The sequence below is a fragment of the Artibeus jamaicensis genome, unplaced genomic scaffold, assembly GCF_021234435.1.
Source record: "Artibeus jamaicensis isolate MK-2021 breed Jamaican fruit bat unplaced genomic scaffold, CSHL_Jam_final contig_233, whole genome shotgun sequence".
Classification (NCBI taxonomy): Eukaryota; Metazoa; Chordata; class Mammalia; order Chiroptera; family Phyllostomidae; genus Artibeus; species Artibeus jamaicensis.
This window is the reverse complement of record NW_026521486.1, coordinates 49078892-49102824: the sequence shown is the minus strand read 5'-3', so window position 1 is coordinate 49102824 and position 23933 is coordinate 49078892. Positions and strand designations below refer to the sequence as shown.

Sequence of the window (23933 nt, the reverse complement as noted above, 5' to 3'; positions counted from 1 at the left end):
CGCTCCGTTAAGCCTCTAGGATTCGGCTTCCAATGCCTGAGCGTGCAGGACACTGGACAACTCCACCCACTGAAACGAGAGAAACGTCGCCGCGGCTCCAGTGGGATGCGGTCCTTGAGCTTCCGGCTTCCGGTTCCAATCACCCTTACTACCAACCGCCGATCGGTTTTTCTTTCCTGAGGCCCGTTGAATTCTGGGAGTTGTAGTCATTCTCTATTGAGAAAGGGTCTTAAGTGACTCGGGCGGAGCTTTTAGGCTACTCAGTCACGATGGAAGAGACGACCTTTCTCGCCTACTCAATCAACCAGCCAATCCCCAGTCTACGGCGCGGTAACGACTCGGGTAGCTAGGTAGATTCTCTCGGGGTCCCCCTGGAAGTGGACCGTGCGCCCCCTAGAGCCTCGAGATGCCCTCCTTCCTGTGGCCCGGCTTCGGCCAAGCTCAGGTAAGAAGAACCCGACCCGCATCGCGGTCTCAACCGCCGAGGAGGCGGCAAGTCTAGCCACGGCGTAGGCACGAGGGATGTTTCTGTCCGGTGTGTGACCTCTCCACTCGCAGGTGGCGTGATGAAGCCTCAAAGAAGCGTGGGGAAGGGAAGGGGAGGGGTTGCCCCTTTGGGGAGGACAACTGCGTGGGCACCACAACTAGGGGCAGGGAATGTCTGGGATTATGAGGAGGGTTTTCCTCTTTCCTGTGTTGTGAATGAAAACGTACACACGCGGTGATACACCACAACTTGCGAACCCACGTGCACTGAAGTGCTCTTCCCCAACTCATTTCTAGTAAAACCACTTTTTATTGGGTACACAAATAGGCCTGATTCGAAGGCCTTAGATTCAGTTGACTTTGGAGTGAACAACTGAGGGAAGGAAGCTGGTTTCCTGCCCCCACATTGACCTCCTGTATTAAATCAGTGCCCCTGACTGGGCCCAGCCAGATCTGGGACAACTGTGCACCTCGCTCCTGCTGCCTGATTCAGGCAGCTCTGCGCTTCACTGGAAAGTGAATTCTCAATGGCTAGAAGCTGAGAGGAGCCTGCCTCCCTGGTCGCCAGGCCAGGAATAAGGGAGGGTTAATATAATGCTGGCCAGAGCCATAGTATGCCAGGTGCTGCCACTCAGGAAGCTGAGACCCTGTACTGGACCGGAAGGAGCGTCATAGGCCCTCAGGGACTATTTATAGCCAGGAGCCTAGGCTGCTGACCTGTGATATTCTCCACTGCCACCCCGTTCTGGAGCTAAGCCAGGCAAAGCACACGTCTCTCCCTCCTCCCCTTTCTGTTCTTCCCTTACCCTAGGGCAGCAATTTTCAGGCAGTGTGTGATGTGCCCAGTGATGTGCCCACAAGAGGCACACTTCTGTGCCGCACAGACTTTTATAACATGCAATACCTGACTCTTTAGTCAGAGGCATTGTTTTCCCTTAAATTGTCAAGATGAAAAAAAAAAGACAACAGCCAAAACGACAATAGCCATCCAGTGTGAACAAATCAAAATTATATCTGTTATCTTGTCAGCTCAGTAAAAAATAGTATTTTTGTGTTACATAATTTTAGTAGTTTATGTGTGCCATGAAATGAAAAAGGTTGAAAATCACTACCTTAAAGGGTAAGATGGTTTTAATTTTTTTTCCTCTTCCATAAGTTTCCTAGCTCTCAGGGTACTCATATATACCTTGTTGAGAAGGCAGATGATGGAGGAGAGCTGGCCTTGGAATGTCAGGACCCACCAACAGAGGATATGCTCGCCCTTCCTTCCCCCTGCTCAGCCTTTGGGCCACTCTCTAGCTCCCTGGCTTCTAGATACAGGTACTTGTTAGCTGCCCTGGTTGCTCTGGAGGCAGCTGAGAAATAGGTACAGGATTTGGGAGAAGGAAAGGGGTGGAATCAAGGATATTCTGGGGAGATAGCAGGAGGAGGGACCCAGCTGAAACCTCCCCTGCCATTAGAGCTCCTGAGAAAGGAAGCAAGGCAGATCCAAAGGTCACAGGGAGCAGAGTGATCTGAGCCTGCTATGAAAAGGTGTAGCTCTGTCAGCAGATTAAGTTCCTGCTCCCCAAAGAGGGTGCTGGTAGGGAGAGAGAGGGAAGGCTTGCAAAGGTCACACACAGTGGGGAGGAGCTGGCAAAGAAGTAGGAACTGGGAAGTCCATGGGGAGAATGACAAGCCCCAGGGCCAGAGATGCCAGCGTGGCAGCTAACTCTGGTGCCAGGGCAGCCTGGGGGAGGGGAAAGGGAATGACCAGAGGTTTCTGAGGACGCAGATGTTGCTAGGAGAAGCTAGAAGGGGGTTGAGATCTTTGTATTTTGTTAACAAACACTGAGATCCATTGATGCTGAGTGGGGCCTGGCATAGGTCAGACAGAGCAAAGGAGTCCCTATGTCAGCTCAAAATCTCAAACCACTCCCTGACAGGCCTCTCCTCATCTCTCTTGTAGCTGAGATAGTTCTTTAGCCACTCAACTGGGCTTGGGGACAGGATTCCTGTTCTGTGTAATGCAGTAATGGGTGGCCATTGCTTTACCTCCCTCTCCCTCTACCCTCTGCCCCACCACACATGCTCAAAGTAGACAGTGCTGGGGCTTCTCATAGGGCAGGGAGAAAGCCCCACATTTGGAGAGGGACAGGCATCTCCATTCCTGGAAAGATGTGGCAAGAGGCTGCAGGCTGCTTGGTGGTTCAGGATTTCCAGACAGATTGATGGGCCCCACAGCTTCCTGTTCTCCAGGGAAAAGCAGAGAAGAGGCTTCTGTCTGGGGAGACCCAGAGATCCTGGTGGCCAGGTACCCAAGCTTCTGCCTGTGTCCACCAAGATAAAGAAGCTTCCTGGCCTGGGCCTCAGCCTTGTTCACATATGTGCTGGATGATTCTGCAGGCAGCGGATGAATTCACCCACTGGCTGGCTTTCATAGCATACCCTGTACACAGCCATGAACAGAGGGAACCTAGAATGGGGAAGGAGAGACCCAACTTAGCCTCTTCTTATGTCCCCTACCCACCACTCCCCGTTTCTACCTGACCCTCCACTCTCCTAGCCTCCCACCTTGGAGTTCAGGCAGACTCTGGCTCTCAGTTTCCAGTTGCTGAGAATTTGAACTTCCTGGCTCTGGGTTTTAGGATCAGGTCATTAACTGCCTTTCTTCCTATCATATTGAACTTGCTGGCATTCCCAGGAATTGTTTTATTCCAAGTGGACAAGCCACTTGACCTCTGTGAGCCTCAGTATCATCAACTGCAGAATGGGGCCAATATAACAAAGTAGTGAAGTGATTTTGTATTCTATGAAGGTGCTCAATAAATGAGTTTCCTTCTTATCCTCTTATCCAGGTTGCTAGCTTTATGAGGAGGCTTTATCCTGACCAGCCATGAGCTACTCTTCTGAACCTGTTTCATACTCTTATCTTATTTCAGGATTCTTTCTCAGACCACCAGAGCTCTGCTCCGATCTGCCCATCACCCCATCTGTCTTCGTGCTTCATGTAAAGCAGCACCTTGAAGTAGAGACTGTTCTTACACCTCAGTACTCAGGACAGCCGTCAGGGACAGAGGGTTGGCTTCTGGGGAGCAACATAGACTGACTGAGGGTGCTAGACAGAGAAGTGGGACAATCAGGTGAGCTTATTCTTGCTGCCTCAGAGCTCCAAACCCCACAGCAGAGGATGAGGAAAGGATTGAGGGAGGCTATGCAAACAGATCGAAGCAATGTGCTATAAAGAACACCAGATTGCAAAGAGTTTAAAGACCATAAACTAGCTAGGGGACAGAGAGCATATCAGACTCTCTCCAATCTCTGGTCTCTGTGTCTGTTAACATAACATTTCCCTCTCTGCCCACTTCACAGATTGAGAAGGAAGATGAAAAAGGGGGAGAATACTTCTGGCTGTGGTTCCCAGTGGGGCTGGGGCAAACACTTACTTATCCACCAAGCCCTTGTGTTGGAGGATGCTGTGTAGCTCCCGGGCTGTCTGGGGCCCTTGCAGCTTCTGCCCATTCAGCATCTCTTTCTCCAGCTGCTCAATGGACTGTGAAGAAAACAGGATGGGCGGATGGAAATGGGAGAGGAGGATTGTCATTGTGAGATGGAGAGTCTGGGGCTCAGATGAGAGGTGGGAGATCTTAGGAGGAAAGAAAGCCTGGAAATGTTCACACCAAGTTTAATGTCTGTGCTTAAGATATACCTCCAGCCCGGTTCTCTACCTTGACACCTGTAGTGTCCACCTTCCCTTCTCCATTCCCTCTGCGACTCACCTTTCCTGTACTGGCAAACGCCTCTGCCACCTTGCGGTTCCGCCCTCCATAGCAGGTAGTAATGAGGTCAGCAACACCACAGCTCTCCAAGAAGGTGGCAGGGGACACAGGGCCCCTACAGAAGAGTTTGGCGAAGGCGATCATCTCCATGAGCCCCAGCCGGATCACCGCTGCCTTGGTGTTGTCGCCAAAGCCCAGCCCATCGCAGAAGCCAGCCCCCACGGCCACTACATTCTTTGGGGAATGGAGGACACAGTTGACAAAGGATCCCCTCCTGCAAGCCCTACTTGGAGCCCTCACAACCTGCCTCATGCTGCTTCCATCAGCCACTATAAGTCCACTGAAATTAAGGGAAGTACAGTGGGTGGCTCCTCAACTATTTCCTCCTCTTGATTATCCCCTTTGCTATACTCCCTCTTTTTAGCATGGGCTTATGCTTACTGGCTCCCCAAATTAGCTCCATACTCCATCCTTGAGGACATTTACTGAAAACCAATCTTCTCTCCAGCTGGCCCTCTCATCCATGACTATCCCTGATATCCACAGCTCTGTCTAGGATCCAGTGGTCTAGCCATCAATCTCTCTGGGTGTCCTGGACATCTTGTCTCCCATTAGCCTGGGTGCTCTTCCAGGGCATCTCCTCTTCCCTCTGGGCCACCCTCTGGAGCCAGGGGTAGGGATGTCCTGTAAGAAGCTATAAGGAGAAAGGAAGAAGCAGGTCCAGAGTCTAATGATGAATAAATTAGCAGGCCTAAATGACCTTGGCTTTGCTTCTGCAGTTCTTCCTATGTGTATGGGATTTGATGGGAAATAGGAGCAACTGCCTGTGAGTGACAGCCTGGAGTGCCAGTAACCTGGTATAGCTCAGCCAGGCCCTCTTTCAGGACCTTTTCTCCACCCCTTAGCTGCCTCTATACCCCTCTCACCTTCAAGGCCCCACAGATCTCTACTGTGTCCACCTCTTGCACCACTGTGATGCGGAAATTGGGTGTCTGCATCAGTTCTTTCAGAAGTTGTCCCTGGGCCTGGTCCCTGCAGCCTAAAGTAGAGAAGAGCAAAGCTTTAGGGGGTATCGACTCTTTTTCACATGTGCCCTAAGCAGGACCGGCAACCCTTTCCCTGGGGGTATCCCAATCCTCCTTCACTTCTGATGCTTGGGTCTTCCTCCTTTGCCTGCCTAATAGGGAGAAGGCGGCTAACTGGAGTCTGGGAAGGGAGAGTATGAGGAGGGGATGTAACTGGAGCTGCATTATGTGTGTGGGTGGAGGTGGGGCTCTCACCAATGGTTGTCTCACAAAACTTCTCATCAGCCACCTCGCTGGCAATGTTGGCCCCCATCAGCACGCTCATGGGGATGCCAAGTCTCTCCCCAATCACTTCAGAGATGAGCTTCAGCCCATTGGGGCCTTCGTCTACACCCTGGGCACAGGAGGAAGCTCAGACCAGGTGCCCTTAATGCCCAGCTGAGAGAGTCCCACCCAGAAATCCTGCCCTTTCCAAATCTGCTGTTCATCAAAGTCTCTCCCCAAAGGTCCTGCCCCATTCCAACCTAGCCAAAGCTTGTTGTAAGGAGGGTAGTTGGCATATGAAAATGAATCCATCTGAAAACTCTCAAATACCCTCAAATCAACCTACCTCTCCAAGTCAGTGTCTCTCCTCCACATTCCTACACAACCCACTCCAGAGTTCCCCAAACCAGCTTCCATCCCAGCCACTGTTACAAACCAACTTCTCTCACATTCCTCAAACCAGCCCACTTCTCACATCCACAGGCATCTGCTGTAGGCCTCTTAAACTCCCCAATACATCTGCCTCCAAACCAGTCTCTTGTCTACTCCTCAACCAATCTCCCCTTCCCAGCGGTCCCCAGCATGGCTGTTTCTCAAACCTCACCAAGCCAACTCCTTTCCTCTTTCCAGAAAACTCAACCTACTTCACCCACTTTCTGTTTTCCCCACCTCACCCACTCTGTGTCCCGCAATGGTTAGCTACACACTCCCATCCATGTGGCATCTCTGGCACCTTAATAAGAGATATCCCAATGGCGTTTGCCTTCAGGTGGCCCTTGAGCTGATCACAGATCTTGCTGATAAACTGATGTGGCACCACAAAGATCAAGATGTCAGCATCCACTGCAGCCTGGACCACATCTGGGACAGCCACCTGTGGGGTGATCAGTGCTCATAGGCCCAAATGACTTATAACTTCTATGAAGCCCCATTCAGATCTAAAAGCCAAAGAATGAGGTTTGCTTGTGGGGGCAAAGGAAGGCCAGTTTGGGCATTGAATCTGGAAGGGCTGAACTTGGAGGAATAAGACACTATTCCCTCCCCCTAGCCTTCATTCCATCTCAGCTTCAGCTTCCATGGGCTCTTGACTCTCAGAAACCTCCTCCCAGTACCCTCCCAGCCTTTGGCTGTGGGACAGTTAGAGGCCAAAGGAGGCTTGAGTTTGGCAGGAGGAGGAAGCCAAGTAATTTCATCACCCTGCTCCTTAGGGCCCCTAACTGGGAAGGAAGAGAACCAGTCTTTCTGCTGTTTTCCCTGCTGTGGGGAGTGGCCACATAGATTTGACCACTGATTTTAAGTCCAAGGGGCAACTCCAAAGTCTGCTAATAACCCAGTGAATAAGTAACAAGATTACAGCCTGAGGCAGGCACTACCAGAACCCCAGGCCTGGGAGTTGGAGAACCTGTCTTTGGTTACCACAGAAACCAACTTCCTTGTCTTCTCTTAAAAGCCTAGGAGCCCATAAATTGGTGGTGGGGGGGGAGCACATTCAGGTTCTCAGTTCCAGAAAGTGCCCAGGGGAACAGTTTGGGGGCTGTGCACAGAAGTGCCCTGTGCCTACAGCAGCCCACCTGAGACACTTCCCAGGTACAGGTGGCACCTGAAATGGCCCCCCACCTCAGCAGGAGGCACCCCTCCACTTCCCTCTCCCTTCCTTGCAGGGTGCCTCGGCTCACCACATTGGGGGGAAGCTTGTGCCCGGGCAGGTATTTGACATTTTCATGCTGTGTGTTGATGATCTCTGTCAGCTTTCTGCCCCCGATGTCTTCCTCAAACACCCACATGGTCACCCGTGGGTCAAAGCGTACCAGCTGGGCTGCATTGCCACCCACAATCTTGGCGATGGCTGAGCCCCTGGTGGGAGGGGGAGCACAGAAAGTGGAGTGGGAGTGTGAGAGAGGAATGGCGGCAGAGGAAGGGGCACTGTTCCACCTCAGGATATCACAGCAGCCCACCAGAGTATTTACTAGCCGCCTTCCTTGTCACCCCCACTCCACACCCAAGCAGCTCTTCAAGCAGGGAGTGCTCTGGAGGCTCCCTCCCCGTGGCGAACAGGTGCAGGGACAGGCCAGGGCCAGGAGAGGTTTGGGCACCATCTGTCCAATGGGGGCAGGCACAGAAGATAACACCAGAGGCGGAAGAGGAACCAGAGGGTATTTCCAACCCACTGCCTCCTGACCACCTAGGCCCCCATGTAGTTGGGGGATCCCCCTGCCCCCCCATACTCCTTGACAGAGCCACTTACCAGTTGCCAGAGCCTACAATGCAGACTTTCTTGCCGGCCATGGTGCTGCTTTTCTGCCTGAGCCAGCTGGTTCCACACTCCCCAGCTCCTCTGCCTGCTAGGAGCATATAACTCCACCACACGTGGGTGCAGCCAAGCCCCGCCCTCCAGGGGTGGGTGGGGAGGCGAGCGCCCAAGGAGACAGTCTGGCAGAGCCAGGGAAAATGGAGAAAAGAGTAGAGACAGGTGGGGAACGGGAATGGGGCACAGACCAGGCCCCACCTTTCCTCTTAGGTTTGCCAGCTGACAGTGACAGCAGGCTTCTTCCCTTGGCCCCAGCCCAGTCCGCTCTGTCCCTCTGCAACGGTCTCATCTTGAGGTCTGCCAAGAAATAGTCTAGACTGGCCCCCCTCACTCCCTTCTGCCTCCCAGCACTGGAGTTGTGTGCAGCCCTAGTAGCAGACACAGGAATGCTTTCTTTCCCAAGGTATATGCCTTGCATATCTTCCCAGGACCCCCAAAACTGCTCTGCAGTTTTGTCCCCTGGCAGTGACAGAGACCACATATCACTGGCCCCACACTAGCTGCACTGCAGGGCTGTAGCTGAGTGGGGTGGTTGGGTGTGGACCTATTTCTAAAGCTAAGACCACATATGAGGTAAAGGCCTGCTTTGGGGACAACCCCACGCAAGAATAAGGAGACACCCCAGGAGCCCTGACAGAGAAGGTCATCTCAGTACCTACAGTGGTCTTCTTAGGGACTCACCAGTGGGCTTCTCCTCACCTCAAAGTATGCCCCCCACCTGAATGTCTTCCAGGAAGGGAGGATGGGAAAAGTCAGAGTTACAGGCTCTGGTGCCCACAATTCTCCTTTGGCAGACTCTGATCTTGAAGACAGGAGAGAAGAGGTTGGCCAGTGTTCGCTGTCCTTGAGAGGCTTTCAGCATCTTGCAGTTTTTTCTTGGGATTTTAAACTCCCACACTAGGGGCTCCCTCGGGGTAGGGGCTAGTTTGCAGAAGCCAGAAAGGGGAAAGGAGTAGCTGTTACCTATGGAGCTTAGTGGTCTCAGATGCTGTAATTGAGAGTGTGAGGTACGTGATTTTAGGGGGCTGGAAAGAATGGAAGCAGCTCTTTCAGCAGCTCAGGGTTCCACATCACCCACAGCCATCTGTTTGACTAAGAGGGGGAGCTCTGGTTTCTAGGCTGATCTGGAGAGTGAAGCAAAGTGCCCTGACACTCCAGCTGTCTGTGCACCTTGGCCTAGAGGGCAGACCACTGAGTGCTCACATGCTGACCTCTTGACCTGACAGACTGCTGAGTGGGCGTTTTCAATCCCTGGGGGTGCTGCTGGCTGCCAACATTGATAAGCACTAGGCCAGAGGGGAGTCTGTGCAACTGCTGGGTAAGAGTAAGTGGGCATGAGGTCAAGAGCAATTTCTAAGGTCTAGGGACTGCCCAGGAAAAGCCCCCACTATTCTCCCATGGCCAGAGTTCCCATAGGGGAGTATACGTGAAATCAGTAGTTGTTTCTCTTAGGGACAGTTGTACCTACTTCAGAGCCAGCGTCCCACAAACCACCCCAGTATTGCACTGGCACTGAGACAAAGGCATCAGTGCCAGGCTGCCAGCTGGGAGCACTGATTATGGGAGATGCAAGAGAAAGAATGCTTTTGTCCCTAACACACACGATGGGAACCCCAGACAATGGATAGCTGTGCATAAAACAACTCCTTTGTTTTTCCCTAAATGCTTCCATCTCTTATGTCCCTACAATAATTTTTAGTGTGGAGACAAAAAATGTGTTCATTTATATAGGAATGAAGTCTGTGTAGAGATCCAGAATTGGCTTGTCGTAAGAAGTTATCTGTACCAGTAGGCTCTTTTCCCAAGAGCAAACTGTAGATTATTTGCTTGAAATTAATAAGGGTTCATCAGTTATTCATTACACGTGTAATTAGCCCAGGTAAAAACAGATGCCATTTCAATGTCCTTGACATCAATTTTTTTCACTCCAAGTTATCACCCACCCACACTGGTCTCTGCTTTCCCTACTCAAGTCTGATAAACCCCCAAGTTCCAGATGAGAAAGTGGTTTTGTCTTTGTTGGGTTTGACTGCAGACAGGCAATACTTGAGTGTTCCCATCCACAGAGGCATCTTTTAACTACAACTCTGGAACGCACTTGCACTCATCCTATGTTCTAAACCCGCTTCTTGGGTAGAACCAAGCTGGGTAACAGCACAGAAGGGAAAACTAATGAGTCACAAGATGGGAGGCAAGCACATTAGGATGAGAACCGCTCTGCTGATGCGAGTACCAATCCTGAGCAAAATCCTCCCAGCTCTTCCAACGATTGTCGTATGAGGATGACAACACAGCAAGCACTCCCATGCTGGCCTTGAGAACTGAAATCTTACTCAGGGCCATGAAAGTGGAACCTTCAAGAATGGCAGGCACAGAGAACAAAAATGGTTTTAGCTGTGCAGACCCTGGCCTGGACCTAGACAGGAGCCCTGAGAAATGGAACTCCCTTAGAGGGAGCTCAGGTTCTTCAAGCCTAAGGGATAACAGGCTCCTGAGGACAGTGCACTGGAGCCAGCACACTCAAGCCCTGGGAGCTCAGAAGGACAAGGAAGATGATAGCAGTGCCACTGTCTTGTTAATACCTTCCCAACAGGGGAGCTGGAAGCAGTGATGAGACCTAGTAATCCCACCAGCCTCTGGTCTACTGGGACCCCGGGGGCTGACAGAGTGAGCTCTAAGGCAAAGACCTGGGGTCCACAGGGTAGAAGCTCTGTTTTCCACCACAGCCCCAGCGCCCGGTACCACAGCTGGCACATATCAGGTGTTGTATACATAGTTCTCAAATAAAATGAACACCATAAGGATGGCTAATGGCACTGGAGAAAGCGAGCTCAGGGAAGAGCTCTCCCTCAGTAGGCAGGGGAACCCATACTTCAGAAGATTCTTTTATTAAAACTGGGTGACATTGATAAAGGGACAGTACAAAAAAAATTTTGGTCCATGAAAAAAACATAATTCAGTTAATAAAAAGTTATCTTCAACAGGGACACTGTGTAGGAGTACTGAGCTTCCTTCTCATGGTTTCAGCCCCAATAACAGAGGTTGCCCAGTGTCACTGGGCAGTTTTCAAGGGACAAGTGGGCTAATAGCAGGAGGGGGAAGACAGGGAGAAAATTCTGCTGTCCCCAGTATGGAACAGAGATACTGGGCTGGGGGATGTGCTCGCAGGAGCCTGAGGAGGGGGTGGGGAAGCAGGGGCTTTGTCAGTTCTGTGGGTTTTGAGCCCATGCTGAACGGAATTCCCCCTCTGTGCCCAGCTGTCTCCCACCCTGCTGTGTTGAGTCTGCGAGCCTGGGATATACTAACTCGGGGCGATACAACCTGGAAGAATCTGAGGCTCTCATGGAAAGATGCCAAACCATCTCAGTTCCAAGGGGCCAAGGTCACAAGGTCCTGCTGCTACCTGAGGGGTCTGAAGCTTTGAGGGCAGGGGCTAGGGAGTCACAATCCTGTGAGGCAGGGAGAGAGAGGAGTCACAAACCCAACTCAGAGCTATTTTCCAGCCCTAGGCGCTTTCACTCCTCAGTGCCCTAGAAGTCACTGGTGGGTGTCAACTGGGCAGACAAGGGACAGGAAGACAGGGATGGCCCAGGGCTTTTACCCGTTTGATTTTAGGCCTGTTTCTCCACAAAGGGATGGGGGAGGCAGGGTAGAGTGAATGAATGAATCACACCTTCAAGCAACAGTAGGAAGGACAGCCTCTGCCAGCAATGACAGTACCCCAGGTTAGATCTCTGGGGCTCTGACAGGGAAAGGCAAGATTCCACCACCCAAATACCCTGGGTTAGGACAGACAGGAGGGAATCCTAAAAAGAGCAGCTACAAGGAGCTGGGAGGGAGCAATTATTAAAGAACAAACTCCAATACTGATGTGGACCCCCTAAGAGGGAGCAAGAGAAGCACTGAGACAGCAGGCCAATCCAGAAGGCTGCAGACTGACCTGGGGCTCAGTGGAGCCCAAGAGCCATGGTTCCTTTAGTGCTAGAGGACAACAAGTGAAGGGAGAATTTGCTCCAAACCTGTGGAGGAAAGGAAGGAAATTGGATTTTGTTATCAGGAGAGCCAAGATCAACTAGCTTATAGAGTGCTCCCAGGCCTGAGTCTCAGAGAAAGGGATGAGGCTCCCAACTTCTGGGTCTCTGAAGGGCAGGATCAGTGTAGTTGGTCCCATTGAAGACCACCTGGCCTTAGGCCCAATCCATTCAATGCACTGATTACCACTACAGGTTCTCTCTCTAATACTATCTAGAGGTCCTATGTAGACCAGGGGAGGGTAGAGGCACGTGGGAACTTTGTGGGGCAAAGGGAAGCTGGGGGGTGGGAAGGGATGGGGTGAGAGAAGAGGGTAGTAGGTGTCTTGTAAGACAGAAATGTGAGACCCTCTTCGTTCTGGTGTTGTCCTTGAACCAACAGCATTCCCTGGAAGGCCCCAAGCAAGACCAAGGCAGGTGCTAGGAGGCAGGCAGCACAGGGCCCAAATAAAGAATCGGTGCAGCCAAATCAGGCTGTAGGAGAGGCCCTATGTATTTCGGATTCCCAGGGCTTGCTCTAATTCTTGTCGTCTCTGCTGCACCTAAGGAGAAAATAGTGAAAGGAGTGGGAGATGAGACAAACCAGGAGTTGGTAGCAAATACCACTGACCCCATCAGGGGTGCAGACCCCTTGTACAGCCCAGGCACCTACCTTGGAGTAGAAGTATCGGCACACGGCCTCCTGAGCCCAAGGCTGGAAGTAGAACTCAGCTCGGCGCTCTTCCTCTGGGTTACCCACCACATCGGTCATGGTCTGAGGGAGATGGCAGGGGATAGAGAAAGGAGAACAAACTTGTTTCCTTCCTTTACACCGTTATGGATTGACTTGTGTCCCGCCCCCCCCCCAAAGATGTCATAACCCTAACCCCCAGGACCTATGAATGTAACTTTATTTGGAAATAGGGTCTCTGCAAATGATCAAGTTAAGATGAGGTCATTAGGGTGGGCCTAATCCAATGACTGGTATCCTTTTAAGAAGGGGAAATTGGGACACAGACAGACACTCATGGAGGGAAGACAAAGTGAAGACAAATGGAAAACACCATGTGCAAACCAAGGAATGTCTCAGGCTACCACGAGTTAGGAAAGAGGCCAGGAACAGACCCTCCCTCACGACCCTCCCAAGGAACCAGCCCCTGTGGACACCACCCTGATCTCAAACTTCTAGTCTCCAGAACTGTGAAACAATAAATTTCTGTTGTATATACCACCTAGTTTGTGGTACTTTACTATGGCAGTCCTAGCAAACTACTAATTAATGTAACACCCCAAGTCACTCCCTGCTATTAACAAGTCATTGTCATGTTCAGGGATCCTCTCTGGCTCCCGTGGCCCTTTGCTCCTCTGCTCAGCCTCTACAACTGTAGTCACAGTCACTACAGGCAGGCAAGAACTAAAGTCACATTTCATGCACTCTGTGCTCATTCCTACCTTGGTGCCTGAGCCTCTAGTGCTCCCCTCTCTGGGAAAAACCTCAAATCCCAAATTCTCCAAGAAGCCTGACCCAGCTATATGAGTCTCATCGATCTCTCTTCTTCCAATTACTTATTGATACTGGTAAGTTCCAATGTCTGATATGGTTTATTACATTTTAAATCACATTAGCTTAGAATGCACACTGCTTTGAAGCAGAAATCACGTTTTCCACTCTGTATCCCCTACAGTATATTGCACAGTGACAGCAAAGTAAGTGCTAGATAAACATTTGATGATTCTGTCTCCATTCCCCTACATAACTGTAAAATGGACCCTGGATGTGCTGAAGATAATCTGGTCCCTCACTTACCCCTCTGGCTCTTCTATCAGAAGTAAAGCAAACGTGTGCCTCTCTGAACTAAATTCCTTTGCCCCTTTTCTAGGTATTTTTACCTTGAGGTCCCGGCACTGGGACTGAAGCCAGTCATTAATGAAACCCTGAGGGTCTCTGGCAAAGCTCAGCATGAACTCCCGCTGTGTTTTCAGTTGATTGATAGTTTCTATTGTCTCGTGGATCTGAAAGGAAGAAGGAATCTCGTGGTAACATTTTCAAACTGGGGAACTGCAAAGTTAAATGGAAGACAGTGTTGACATCTCCCTGTGCCACTCACAACCTACTTACAGAGTGCTGCCCAGAAATGGTGACACCGCCAGAACCCTCACCACTCCAGCACTGGGCTTTCTTTCAGGAGGTGACCTGCACTGTGCCTCTGTACACCCAATGTGAGGGAAGTTCTCATTTTAGTCTCTAGTGTCCATTCTGGGTGAAGCTACATGGTGAACACTTAATCCATAGCACAAATGAGTCTGAAACAAGTAGTATAGGCTGTCTCAAAGGCTGCAGTCCATGGATTTTTTCCCTCTACCCTCTTCTCATTCTCCATACTCCTCCTGGCAACTTCACCTACTTATATGTCTTCCATCAACACTGACAGGGTAGTATCCCCAATCTGCAAACCAGAGTCCATTTCCTAAACTCCAACCAATTTAACTACATGCCATCTTTTAAACTCTAAAATTAAATTCACCACCTTTCCCCCAATACTTGCTCCTCCCTCCAGTTCCAGTCTGAGTGAATACTAATGCCCATTCAAACTAGAAACCTGGGAGTCAACCCAATGCCTCTCCCTCCTTCACACCTTACCCCAGCACCCTCATCTGAACAGAACCCAAATCCCTTCAACTCCACCTTGACATGTCTCAAATATACCTATTCATTTCCAACCTCACCGTCAGTACTCTAAGTTTAGGCCCCCTAACATATTTCATATGTGTTATTGCACCAGCTTCCTAACTGGGCTTCCTGCCTGCAGATCTGCCTCTCTTAAAATCTGCTCTCCATCTTCCTGCAGGTGACCCTTCAAAATGCAAACAGCATCAGCCCCTCTGGTCTTGAAGACAGAGTAGTAACAAGTAATCCCTGCATCAAAACTTCTTCACTATTAAGCTCTGCTTTTCTATCCAGTTTCCTTTCCCCAAATGTCTCATCCCAGGCACCCTGGGATGCACACAAATGACTTGTATTCCTTGAACAAGCCAGACTTATCTTTGGATCCTTGGACCTTTACACACCCTGTTCACTCTTCTGGAATGTTCTCTGCCTGCCACATCCCTAAGCACTACCCTCCTCTCTTCCCCTTTGTTAACTCCCACTCTGTCCCACAAGATTTAGTTGGGGCATCATCCAGGAAAGCCTCCCTGTTCTCTTTTTAGCTTTACTTGTAGGAACTATTTCTAATAATGTTAAAAATAATAATAAGAATAGTAGCAGCAGTTACCATTTGTTTTTATGTGCCAGACACAACGTAATGCCTCTACAATATGTTGTCTCTTTCAACCCTCAGAGCAAGCTTATATAGCCATTATTTCATAGATCAAAAACTGAGGCTCAAAGCTATTAAGAGGTATAGTCAGAATCAGAACTCACGTCTGTCTGACTCCAACCGGCATCAAGCACAGTGCCTGGCACACACTGGGTGGGAATATATTTTGAATGAATACCAATAATCAAAAGGCAGCCTAGAAGCTGACAGAGGGCTGGAAGCACCCAGACTACCCAGGGCAGAGACGCCTACCTTGTTGTCTAGAGTAGCAATCTCCTGCTGGCTGGCAGTAGACAGCAGAAAAGAATTCATCTGGGTCTTCAAAGTATCATCCACTTCCACATCAATGTCGTAACAAGCCGTCTTTTTCTGATCATTCGGGTCAACACTGGGGAAGAAATCAAAGGGGCCTGGTAAAGTGCTTGTCCCCTAAAACCTAATTAATTACACAGGGTCAAAAAGATGGCTCAAGAATGAAGGGAAAGCGGTTGACTGCAAAACTCCTTTTGGCTGTGACAGAATTGTTCTGTACCTTTCTTGTGGTAGATGCTACAGTGTTTACACATTTGCTAAAAGTCGTAAAACTATACTTTAAATGGGTGCAATTTATTGTATATAAACCTCAATAAAGATGAATTTTTTTAAAAAAGTAAATGGTAAGAAAAATTCAAGTGGTACAAAAGATATCCAGTGAAAAATAAGTTTCTCCCACCTCAAAGAAAACCACTACTACAGTATCTTGTGCAACTTTCTCCCTGTTCATCTAAAATTGATCCTGAATATAAGTTCAAATAAAATGCACAGCACACAAAATAAAAAGTGACCTAACTTTAAGTACAGGAATATAGGACAGACCAACATCATCTATTTTTTATATTTTTAAAATATATTTTATTGATTATGCCATTACAGTTCTACTTCCCCCCTTCATTCCCCCCCACCCTGGACACCCCTCCCCCACCATTCCCCCCCTTTTGTTTATGACCATGTGTCTCAAGTTCTTTAGATTCTATATTTCCCATACTATTCTTGCCCTCCCCCCCCATCTATTTTCTACCTACCCTCTATGCTACTTATTTTCTGTACCTTCTCCCCCCTTCTCCTTCTCCCACTCCCCTGTTGCTAACCCTCCATGTGATCTTCATCTCTATGGTTCTGCTCCTGAGCTAGCTGTCCTTTGTTTTTGTTTTAGATGTGGTTGTTAATAACTGTGAGTTTGCTGTCCTTTCACTGTTCATCTTTTTTATCTTCTTTTTCTTAGATAAGTCCCTTTAACATTTCATATAATAAGAGCTTGGTGATGATGAACTCCTTGAATTTGACCTTATCTGAGAAGCACTTTATCTGTCCTTCCATTCTAAATGAAAGCTTTACTGGATAGATCAATCTTGGATGTAGGTCTTTGGATTTCAATGCTTGGAATACTTCTTTCCAGCCCCTTCTTGCCTGTAAAGTCTCCCAACATCACCTATTAACCCAACATACAAATTATAGTAGTTACTGCTGGCTGACTGATGTTTTACTGTGTAAAGAAAGAAAGGCCTTTATTGCAATTAATATAGATGAAGGAGCCCTGGCTGGTGTGGCTCAGTGGATTGAGCACCAGCGTTCAAACCAAAAGGTTGTCGGTTCAATGCCCAGTCAGGATACATGCCTGGATTGTGGGCTAGGTTCCCAATGGGGAGGCGTGTGGGAGGCAACCACACATTGATGTTTCTCTCCCTCTCCTTCTCCCTCCCTTCCCCTCTCTCTAGAAAATAAGTAAAATGTTAAGATAGATAGATTGATAGATAGATAGAGGAACAGAAGGCAAAGAGACTATATCCAACCAGAGAGACATGCTTTGAGAAGGAAGTGCCTTCCTCCATGCTGTATCTGCCTAAAGATGCCTTGTCCATCTATCTTTAGAACAAAAAAGTAGATGGAGGTCATGCTATTGGAATCTCAGACTGGAATGTCCCACCATCCAGAGAAAAGATGGTAGCCCATCAGTGATAAGCTGGCAAATGTCTAATAATTCATTCTCCAGAAGAAGAGGGGAAGAAAAGCCCCGATTTGTAGCATTTGCCAATTTCTGTGGTTTAAACATTCCCAACATGGTTGATTTCAAGCTGTAAACATTACATTACTGATGAAGGAGTTTGGAAGACAGGTGCAGTTCCATGTTGTTATATAGTCTTTCTACCATAAAACATTAGAAAATGATGAACTTTTGACTATATATCACCCTGATTTTTAACATAATGTATTTAATTGTAAGTTTATATAATTTCATTTTAAACGACAGCTATGTTTAACAACCTGCTTGCAGAACTCTTGAAAACTGGACAGTTGGCCTGTGCAAGCTGGGACAAGCCAGCTCCAGTATGCCACGACCGCCCGTACACACACTTACCTGATGACATGATTAATGATGATGGGCTCTGGTGGCATGAGCAAGGCATGGAGCCTTTGGGGGATCTCTGAAAACTTCATACGTTGAGACTCAAAGATCTGTGGAAAAGACCAGAAACGTGACAATCTGGCATTTGAGGTACAAGTGCTCCAGTAGACTCTAGCAAGAGACTGGGTCCTTTTCTTACCTGCTGGAGATACTTGTCACAGATGACAAACTCCCGCTCATGAGGGTCCTGGAGCTTATGTGTCTTAATATATTGCCACAGAGCCTGGATGATCACCGGACGGGTCTGGGTGTGGATGCCCAGGAGCCGAGCTAGGCGAGGGTCTAATTTAAATTGGGGAGGCTGCAGAGAACCAGAGAATATAGAGATGAAGCTAGCAAACTGGGTCTATATGAATTTGGGGTGCTTAGCATGTCTGTACATTCAAATCATTCAACAAACAGTAACATAGTGCCTTCTCTGGGACAGAAAAACACTAGGAGAAACTCAGAAATGACTAAGGCCCTAACCCTGTATTTAAGGAACTTAAAGTCTGGTGGCAAGTATCCACAACTAGACTTAAACCTTTAAAATGTCAGACTGCTAATGGGATATGGCTGTGAAAGCCGGACCCCCTCACATCACCATAGAATACCTGGTAATCCAGCATCAGTAGGACAGTACACCGTACATTCACATCTCCTGGCCGCTTCACCTGGAAGCCATCCGTCTCCTGGGTAGTGGCGGTCCTGTGCCACTACAGAGAGGAAGATGTCAGGGGGTGCTCTCCCAGAGGAAGAGCTGGGGTGGGAGGGAAGAGCTTCTATAATGACTGAATATTCAACCTGATTACTGAGGCTATTGGAAAAGAGCAATAGCATGAGAGGTTTTTTTTTTAATTGCATTTGGTTTGGGGATTGTTGTCTATTTAAATAGATTAAATTTTTAATTCTGAATGTTTGGGGACACATTTAAATTAGCTTGAATTTCCAGTGATAATTGGACCCTCATAATGAATAATATACATGTGCATAGTAAAATAACATAGCTATCATTTATTGAATCCTTACTACATTGAGAATATTCTAAGACACTTACTTGGATTATCTCATTAATTCCTAAGACATCCCTATGAGATAGGCACAATTAAACCTATTTTACAGAGGAGAAAACTAATGCTTAGAAGGATGAAGTAACGTGCCTAAAGTCAAATAGCCAATAAGTAGCAGAGTTGTGACTTGAGCTCTGGTGTGTCTAACTCTACAGTCCACATTTTTAGCCACCGTGCTTTACTGCTATAAGGCTAAGTTAAATATATTTACAAATTTCTATTGATTCTATGACTTATTAGATGGTAAAGACCTTCCCATGTTTCTTAGTAGTTGAGGATAAGGGGCTGCAGCTATACTGGCAAAAAAAAGGAGCAGGTTAACTTCACTTGGAATGCTGGACTATCTTGTTCTGGTTCTGACTGTACCCCAAAGAACACTGCTGCTAACATGGTTTTCAGAACAATGCATAATCAGACATTAAAATAACGGATTCTAACGGATTCTTAATGATTTAGAAGGTGACTCTAAACAGAACAGGGATCAAAAGGACGTCCCAGATCTATAATGCTAACCTTGGTAAGGACTAAAACCCTATCAGTTAGCTCCCTTAATTACAGCATCTGCTACCAGGAAAAAGTGTGAATGGTGTATGGATATCCGTGTCTCACCATTCTTAATAAGCAAGATGCAGAGATGGCCTGGCATGCATAAGAGGCCTCAGCAACCACGATAACATTAAAAAGGTGGGTCAAGCCCTGACTGGTGTGGTTCAGTTGGTTGGGCATCACACCACAAACAGAAAGGTCGCTGGTTCAATTCCTGGTCAGGGCACATGCCTAGGCTGCTCGTTTGGTCTCTGGCTAGGGTGTGTACAAAAGGCAACTGATTGATGCTTCTCTCTCACATCGATCTTTCTCTCTCTTTCTCCCTCTCTCAAAATAAATAAATAAATATTTTGCTTAAACAAAAAAGTTGGGACTAGTCAGACTGCAAGAACTCATGGGTCCAAACAGTACCAGAACTAAACAGCTAGTGCCACCTGGAGGTCAATGTGCAAACTACAACGGTGGTACTATACACCTGGGGGAAGCCTCTGTTTATACCTCCCTCATTTCGCTAGACATTGAAGTTTGGTTCCTAAGTCTATCATCCTTCGGTCATAGAGTCAAAGTCTAGAGGGCAAAATTACTCACTTCTACCAGATGGTTGTCTGGCCCATACAGGTCTTTGTCCAGTTCAATCACCAAGGATTTAAAAAAGGAAGAAAATTTCCTCTTTTGTTTGGTGGCATCATATTTGGACAAGGCTGACTAGAGGAGAGAATAAAAAATAAGGTCATGTTAAAAAAAGCCAAGAAGAAATTTCTCAAGACAAAGTCCCATAAAAAAGGAACCCTCAACAGCAATGGGAAAAAACCTCCAAAATGTCTTTTGAGTCCCTCTTAGGAAATGGCAAGGTAGTCATGTGTGGGTATTAAACAAGTCACAGCAGGAACAGAACCCTGAAGAAGCAGACTATAACATGTATAGGGTCACTGCCTCACCTACCTCATTTCCCCAAGGGAAATGAAGCAAGTTAAGCCAAACCACTGCACATAACAAAGTGAGTCTAAACAGAGAAAATTCTGACTCCAGAGTAGAAATGAATCACAGGCAACAAGCAGCCAGAACAAAAACAGATAGAATTTGGATAGAATGATACCACCAGCACATAGACTGGACCTATTTAGAGGAGGCTCTGATACTGGGCCCTGGTTCTGCTGCAGAAGCACATTCACATTAGCTTGCCTGTGAACAGCTAAAAACAGACAGCCAGAGAATGCAAGGGAAAAAGGAGCTTCCCCAAGGAGCTTCTGGGGTCAGAAATCTGGGGGCTATCACCTGTCACCTGATGCTCCCCATGAAGCAACTGACAGCCTGTCAGATAAATCTATTCCACTTAAACTGTGAGATGTGTCCAATGAAAGTTGGGAAGCTGGAGATGCCACAGTGGGAATAAAGGACCTCAAGAACTCAGAGGGGAAAGCATGGCCTCAAATGCTAACTGTAAACTCACTTGAAAACATACATATGTACACCCAACAGAATAATTTGCACATACTGCTATATTCAATGGCCAGCAGCATCAGGAGGAAGGTAAATAACAAATGTAATCCCAGGACAATACGGTTCACGATATGATACCACAGCAAGGGCCAAACTGTGGGAGTCAACACAAAGAACCATTGTCTTTCAGCACAGGGAACACAGTGACCCTTTCCCTGCTGTTCCCAACAGGAGCTGTGAACACTAGTCAGGCTTCCTGCCAAGCAGGCAACACTGCTTGTTCCCAGCAGCTCCCACCCTAAACACCGACCATGGTTGACCTTGAACTTACATCCTCCAGGAGCCGTCCTTCTACCCGAAGCTCCCAGGAAGCCACCGTCCCTTCCCCATCCTCGGCATCTGACTTAGCCGGATTGAAAGTGTTAGAAATGAAAATTCGCAGCTTCCGTTTTTGCTGAGAAAGGCAGAAACAGGATTAGTGATGGGACTCCAGTGGTTTGATGCTGAAGATAGGATCTCCCCAAGTCCCAAAATTATTCCTAGCAGACTGTCCACCCAGTCCCTAGTGTGGGTAGATGGAGATTCCATCTAGAAATACAGGCCACTGGCCTGAGTGCAAGTGTATAGACTAAAATGCCAGGTGAACAAAGTCATGCAAGGTGCCAGAACAGTAGCAAAAAGACGGGCAGGATAGCCCTGACTAGTGTGACTCAGTGGATGGGGTGTCATTCTGCAAACCAAAAGGTCACCAGTTTGGGTTGTGGGCCAAGTCCCCAGTTGGGAGAGTATGAGAGGCAACCAATAGATGTTTCTCTCTCACAACGTTTCTCTCCCTCTCCTCCCTCCCTTCCCCTCTCTAAAAATAAATATATAAAATCTTAAAAAAACGAAACCCCACAGGCAGAGTATATTTCTGGTATAAGATATCAAAAGCCCCTCCCCTTCTGTTTTTATGCTTCTAATGTGATTCTCAGTTTGAAGGCGAAAAGGAAAGATGTAATTTAAATGCCAATGAGTACTATGCTGCGTCTTTGATTTCTCATGCTGAGCCCGTTGAAGGTTCCCAAGTACTCTCCTTTGGCTCTCTGCCTAGCATGCTCCTGTGTTACCTTGATGGGACGTTTCAAGGCCTCCTGTATATCTAGCCGTTTCCTCATGATAGTCTGGTCCAGTTTCCTTTCAAAAGCCAAGAGATCCATATAGGCCTGGGATTCTGGCACCAGTTCACGAATCTTAGGAACAGAAAGATATGGGAAAATAGAGCTGACCATCTCTATTCTCAAACTCATCATCCCCTCAAGAAGACCTACAGACTGGACTCACCCTTTGAGGTAGAATTTTGTCAGCCATCTTCTTTTTCTTTGCACTGTTCAAAATAAAATACTGTTATCAGGTTGGGATAGAACTAGGCAGAACATGAAGACAGGCTGTCAGCACCTCCATTTATAGTCATGTGAAGGGACTGCAAACCTTCTCTCAAATCAAAGACATTGCTTCTACCCCCCCCCCCCCAACCAACATGAGGCATTCTTAAAACCATCTGCTGACACGGCACCACCACTTCTTGGTTCAGATACTCCCACCACCTGAGTTCTTACAAGCCCCCTCCCTCCCTCCATCCCTCCTCTCCAGGGTCATCTTACTTGTGGTTTCGATTTTGGACCGCCTGCTGCTGGACCTGCTGGATCTGCTGAGGCGCGGGTCTTTTGCGGGACTGGTCCATCCCTGACTGAGCCAGGCCAGGTCGGACTGAAGGGTTCCCCCCATAGCCAGGGGGTCCCATGGAAGGTCCCTGAGGTGTCATTCGACTGCCTGGCAGCATACCTGGTCTCTATAGAGGGGAGAGAACCCAGAGATGTCATGGCTCCCCCTACTAACCTCACCAAGAAAGGAAAAGTGGGGGACTCTTGAGTTGTTTGGATGAAACAAGACTGGGGGGGGGGGCGGGACAGTGTAGCAAAATGGGAAGAGGGCTCTCTGCCTCTTTGAAATATAGGTAATATAGGTTCCTCTGTTCCAGTCGCGGTTCCAGGAGAGAATAGAGCCCAAAAAACTAAGAATCGGATTATATTAAAATTCTCCCTAGTTTATTTTGTATCTGACACACTGGACATCTCTAGTTCCACATTTACTCAGGTAGTACTGTCACCTATTATCTCCTTGGAAGCTGACCTCAATTTGCCGGCTACCTTCTGGTTCCTCTGGGCGCTAGAGCTGCCCAAGCCCTTTTGCACTCCAGTCCTCATCTGCCCACCGTTGGCCCCACTTCATCCACGCGGGTTCTATACCCTGACTCCCCACGGAAACAATGCCCCTTGGAGCAGGTGGAGATGCTAAGTGCCTCCTTTCCTCCCCACTGCCTCCCCCACTCCCACTTAGGGCCTGAATCCCTCACGGAGGAGCCCCTCCTACTTCTCTCCCCACCGCTGTCACTCCCAGGACCCCGCTCAGCCCCGCCCCCCTGCCCGCGCGCCCCTCCTCCTGTCCCGCTCACCGGATAGGCCGCTCCGGGCATCGGGGAGCGGTACAGCCCTTGACCCGGTGCCGGGCCCATTCGCACAGGAGGCCCCGGAGTCCCGCCCGGGCCCAGGGCAGCCGCCGCGCCCGCCCCTCCTGAGGCTCCGGCGCCGCCACTCGGAGCCACAGACTGGAAACCCGCCCGGGCCGCCATCTTCCCCGGAGCCGCTGCAGCAGCCGCACAAAGAACCGGAACCGGAACTCCCCCCGCCCCCCGCGCGCCCCCCGCAAGCCCGTCTGTCCGCCCGGCCGGCCGGCCGGCGCGGGAGGCTCAGGGCAGCGAGACTGTGGGCTAGAGGGGGCAACTAGCGGAACAGTCCTGTTGACCACGCCCTCCCGCCTTCAAGGTCCGTGAGGGAAAACCATAGAGAAAAGTTCTGGGATAGAGAGGCCCTGTGAGCGGGCGCCCCCAGGCCGACGGGAGGAAGACGGGCCCTGGGAGGAGAATCGCAGCCCAAGCCCCAGGCCCCGCCCGAGCCCCCAACGCTCTGATCAAGAGGTTGATGGTGTAATTGCTTCATCTTGCCGCAGTGCGTTCAACCTTCCAAAGCCCTTTGTTTTTCGTTTCCTTCTCTTACTGCTATAAACCCGAGGGACTGAAGAGGAGAACGCACTGTTTATTCCATTTTACAAACGGAAAGCTGAACTCCGAGAGTAAATGACTTGGCAAAGGTCAACCAACAGGTTAGCAGTAAAACCAAAGCCTACAATCCAGATCTGGTTCGTACGTAGCCCGGAGTTCCACAGGTAAAAGTGCCTCAGTAACT

The 23933-nt window shown here is 48.9% G+C and overlaps 2 protein-coding genes and 1 long non-coding RNA gene across 5 annotated transcripts; 1 reads left to right on the top strand and 2 right to left on the bottom strand.

Moving 5' to 3' along the window:
* The first annotated feature begins 143 nt into the window (after positions 1-143).
* Positions 144-5003, top strand: LOC119042772 (uncharacterized). 2 transcript variants are annotated; one of them, XR_008390999.1, is made up of 3 exons: positions 152-445; positions 3408-3608; positions 3838-5003. It is a non-coding gene; the product is annotated as an uncharacterized LOC119042772 (long non-coding RNA). The 2 variants fall into 2 exon arrangements; XR_005081285.2 differs by having other exon boundaries at positions 144-445; positions 3408-5003.
* Positions 774-10623, bottom strand: GPD1 (glycerol-3-phosphate dehydrogenase 1). Its single transcript, XM_037136535.2, has 8 exons — positions 7779-10623; positions 7210-7387; positions 6267-6407; positions 5525-5663; positions 5171-5283; positions 4245-4478; positions 3912-4018; positions 774-2941 (listed from the first exon to the last, which is right to left on the bottom strand). The coding sequence occupies exons 1-8, from the start codon at positions 7883-7885 to the stop codon at positions 2845-2847; spliced, it is 1116 nt and encodes a 371-aa protein (XP_036992430.2). The 5' UTR covers positions 7886-10623; the 3' UTR covers positions 774-2844.
* Positions 10624-10713: 90 nt separating this feature from the next.
* On the bottom strand, positions 10714-23506 carry SMARCD1 (SWI/SNF related, matrix associated, actin dependent regulator of chromatin, subfamily d, member 1). 2 transcript variants are annotated; one of them, XM_037136516.2, is made up of 13 exons: positions 23144-23504; positions 22293-22480; positions 21973-22015; positions 21759-21881; positions 20981-21103; positions 19798-19914; positions 18208-18309; positions 17754-17915; positions 17567-17664; positions 15424-15559; positions 13742-13864; positions 12525-12626; positions 10714-12414 (listed from the first exon to the last, which is right to left on the bottom strand). In XM_037136516.2, the coding sequence occupies exons 1-13, from the start codon at positions 23318-23320 to the stop codon at positions 12361-12363; spliced, it is 1548 nt and encodes a 515-aa protein (XP_036992411.1). In that variant the 5' UTR covers positions 23321-23504; the 3' UTR covers positions 10714-12360. The 2 variants fall into 2 exon arrangements, with proteins under 2 accessions (XP_036992411.1, XP_036992417.1); XM_037136522.2 differs by lacking the exon at positions 18208-18309 and having other exon boundaries at positions 23144-23506.
* Positions 23507-23933: the final 427 nt, after the last annotated feature.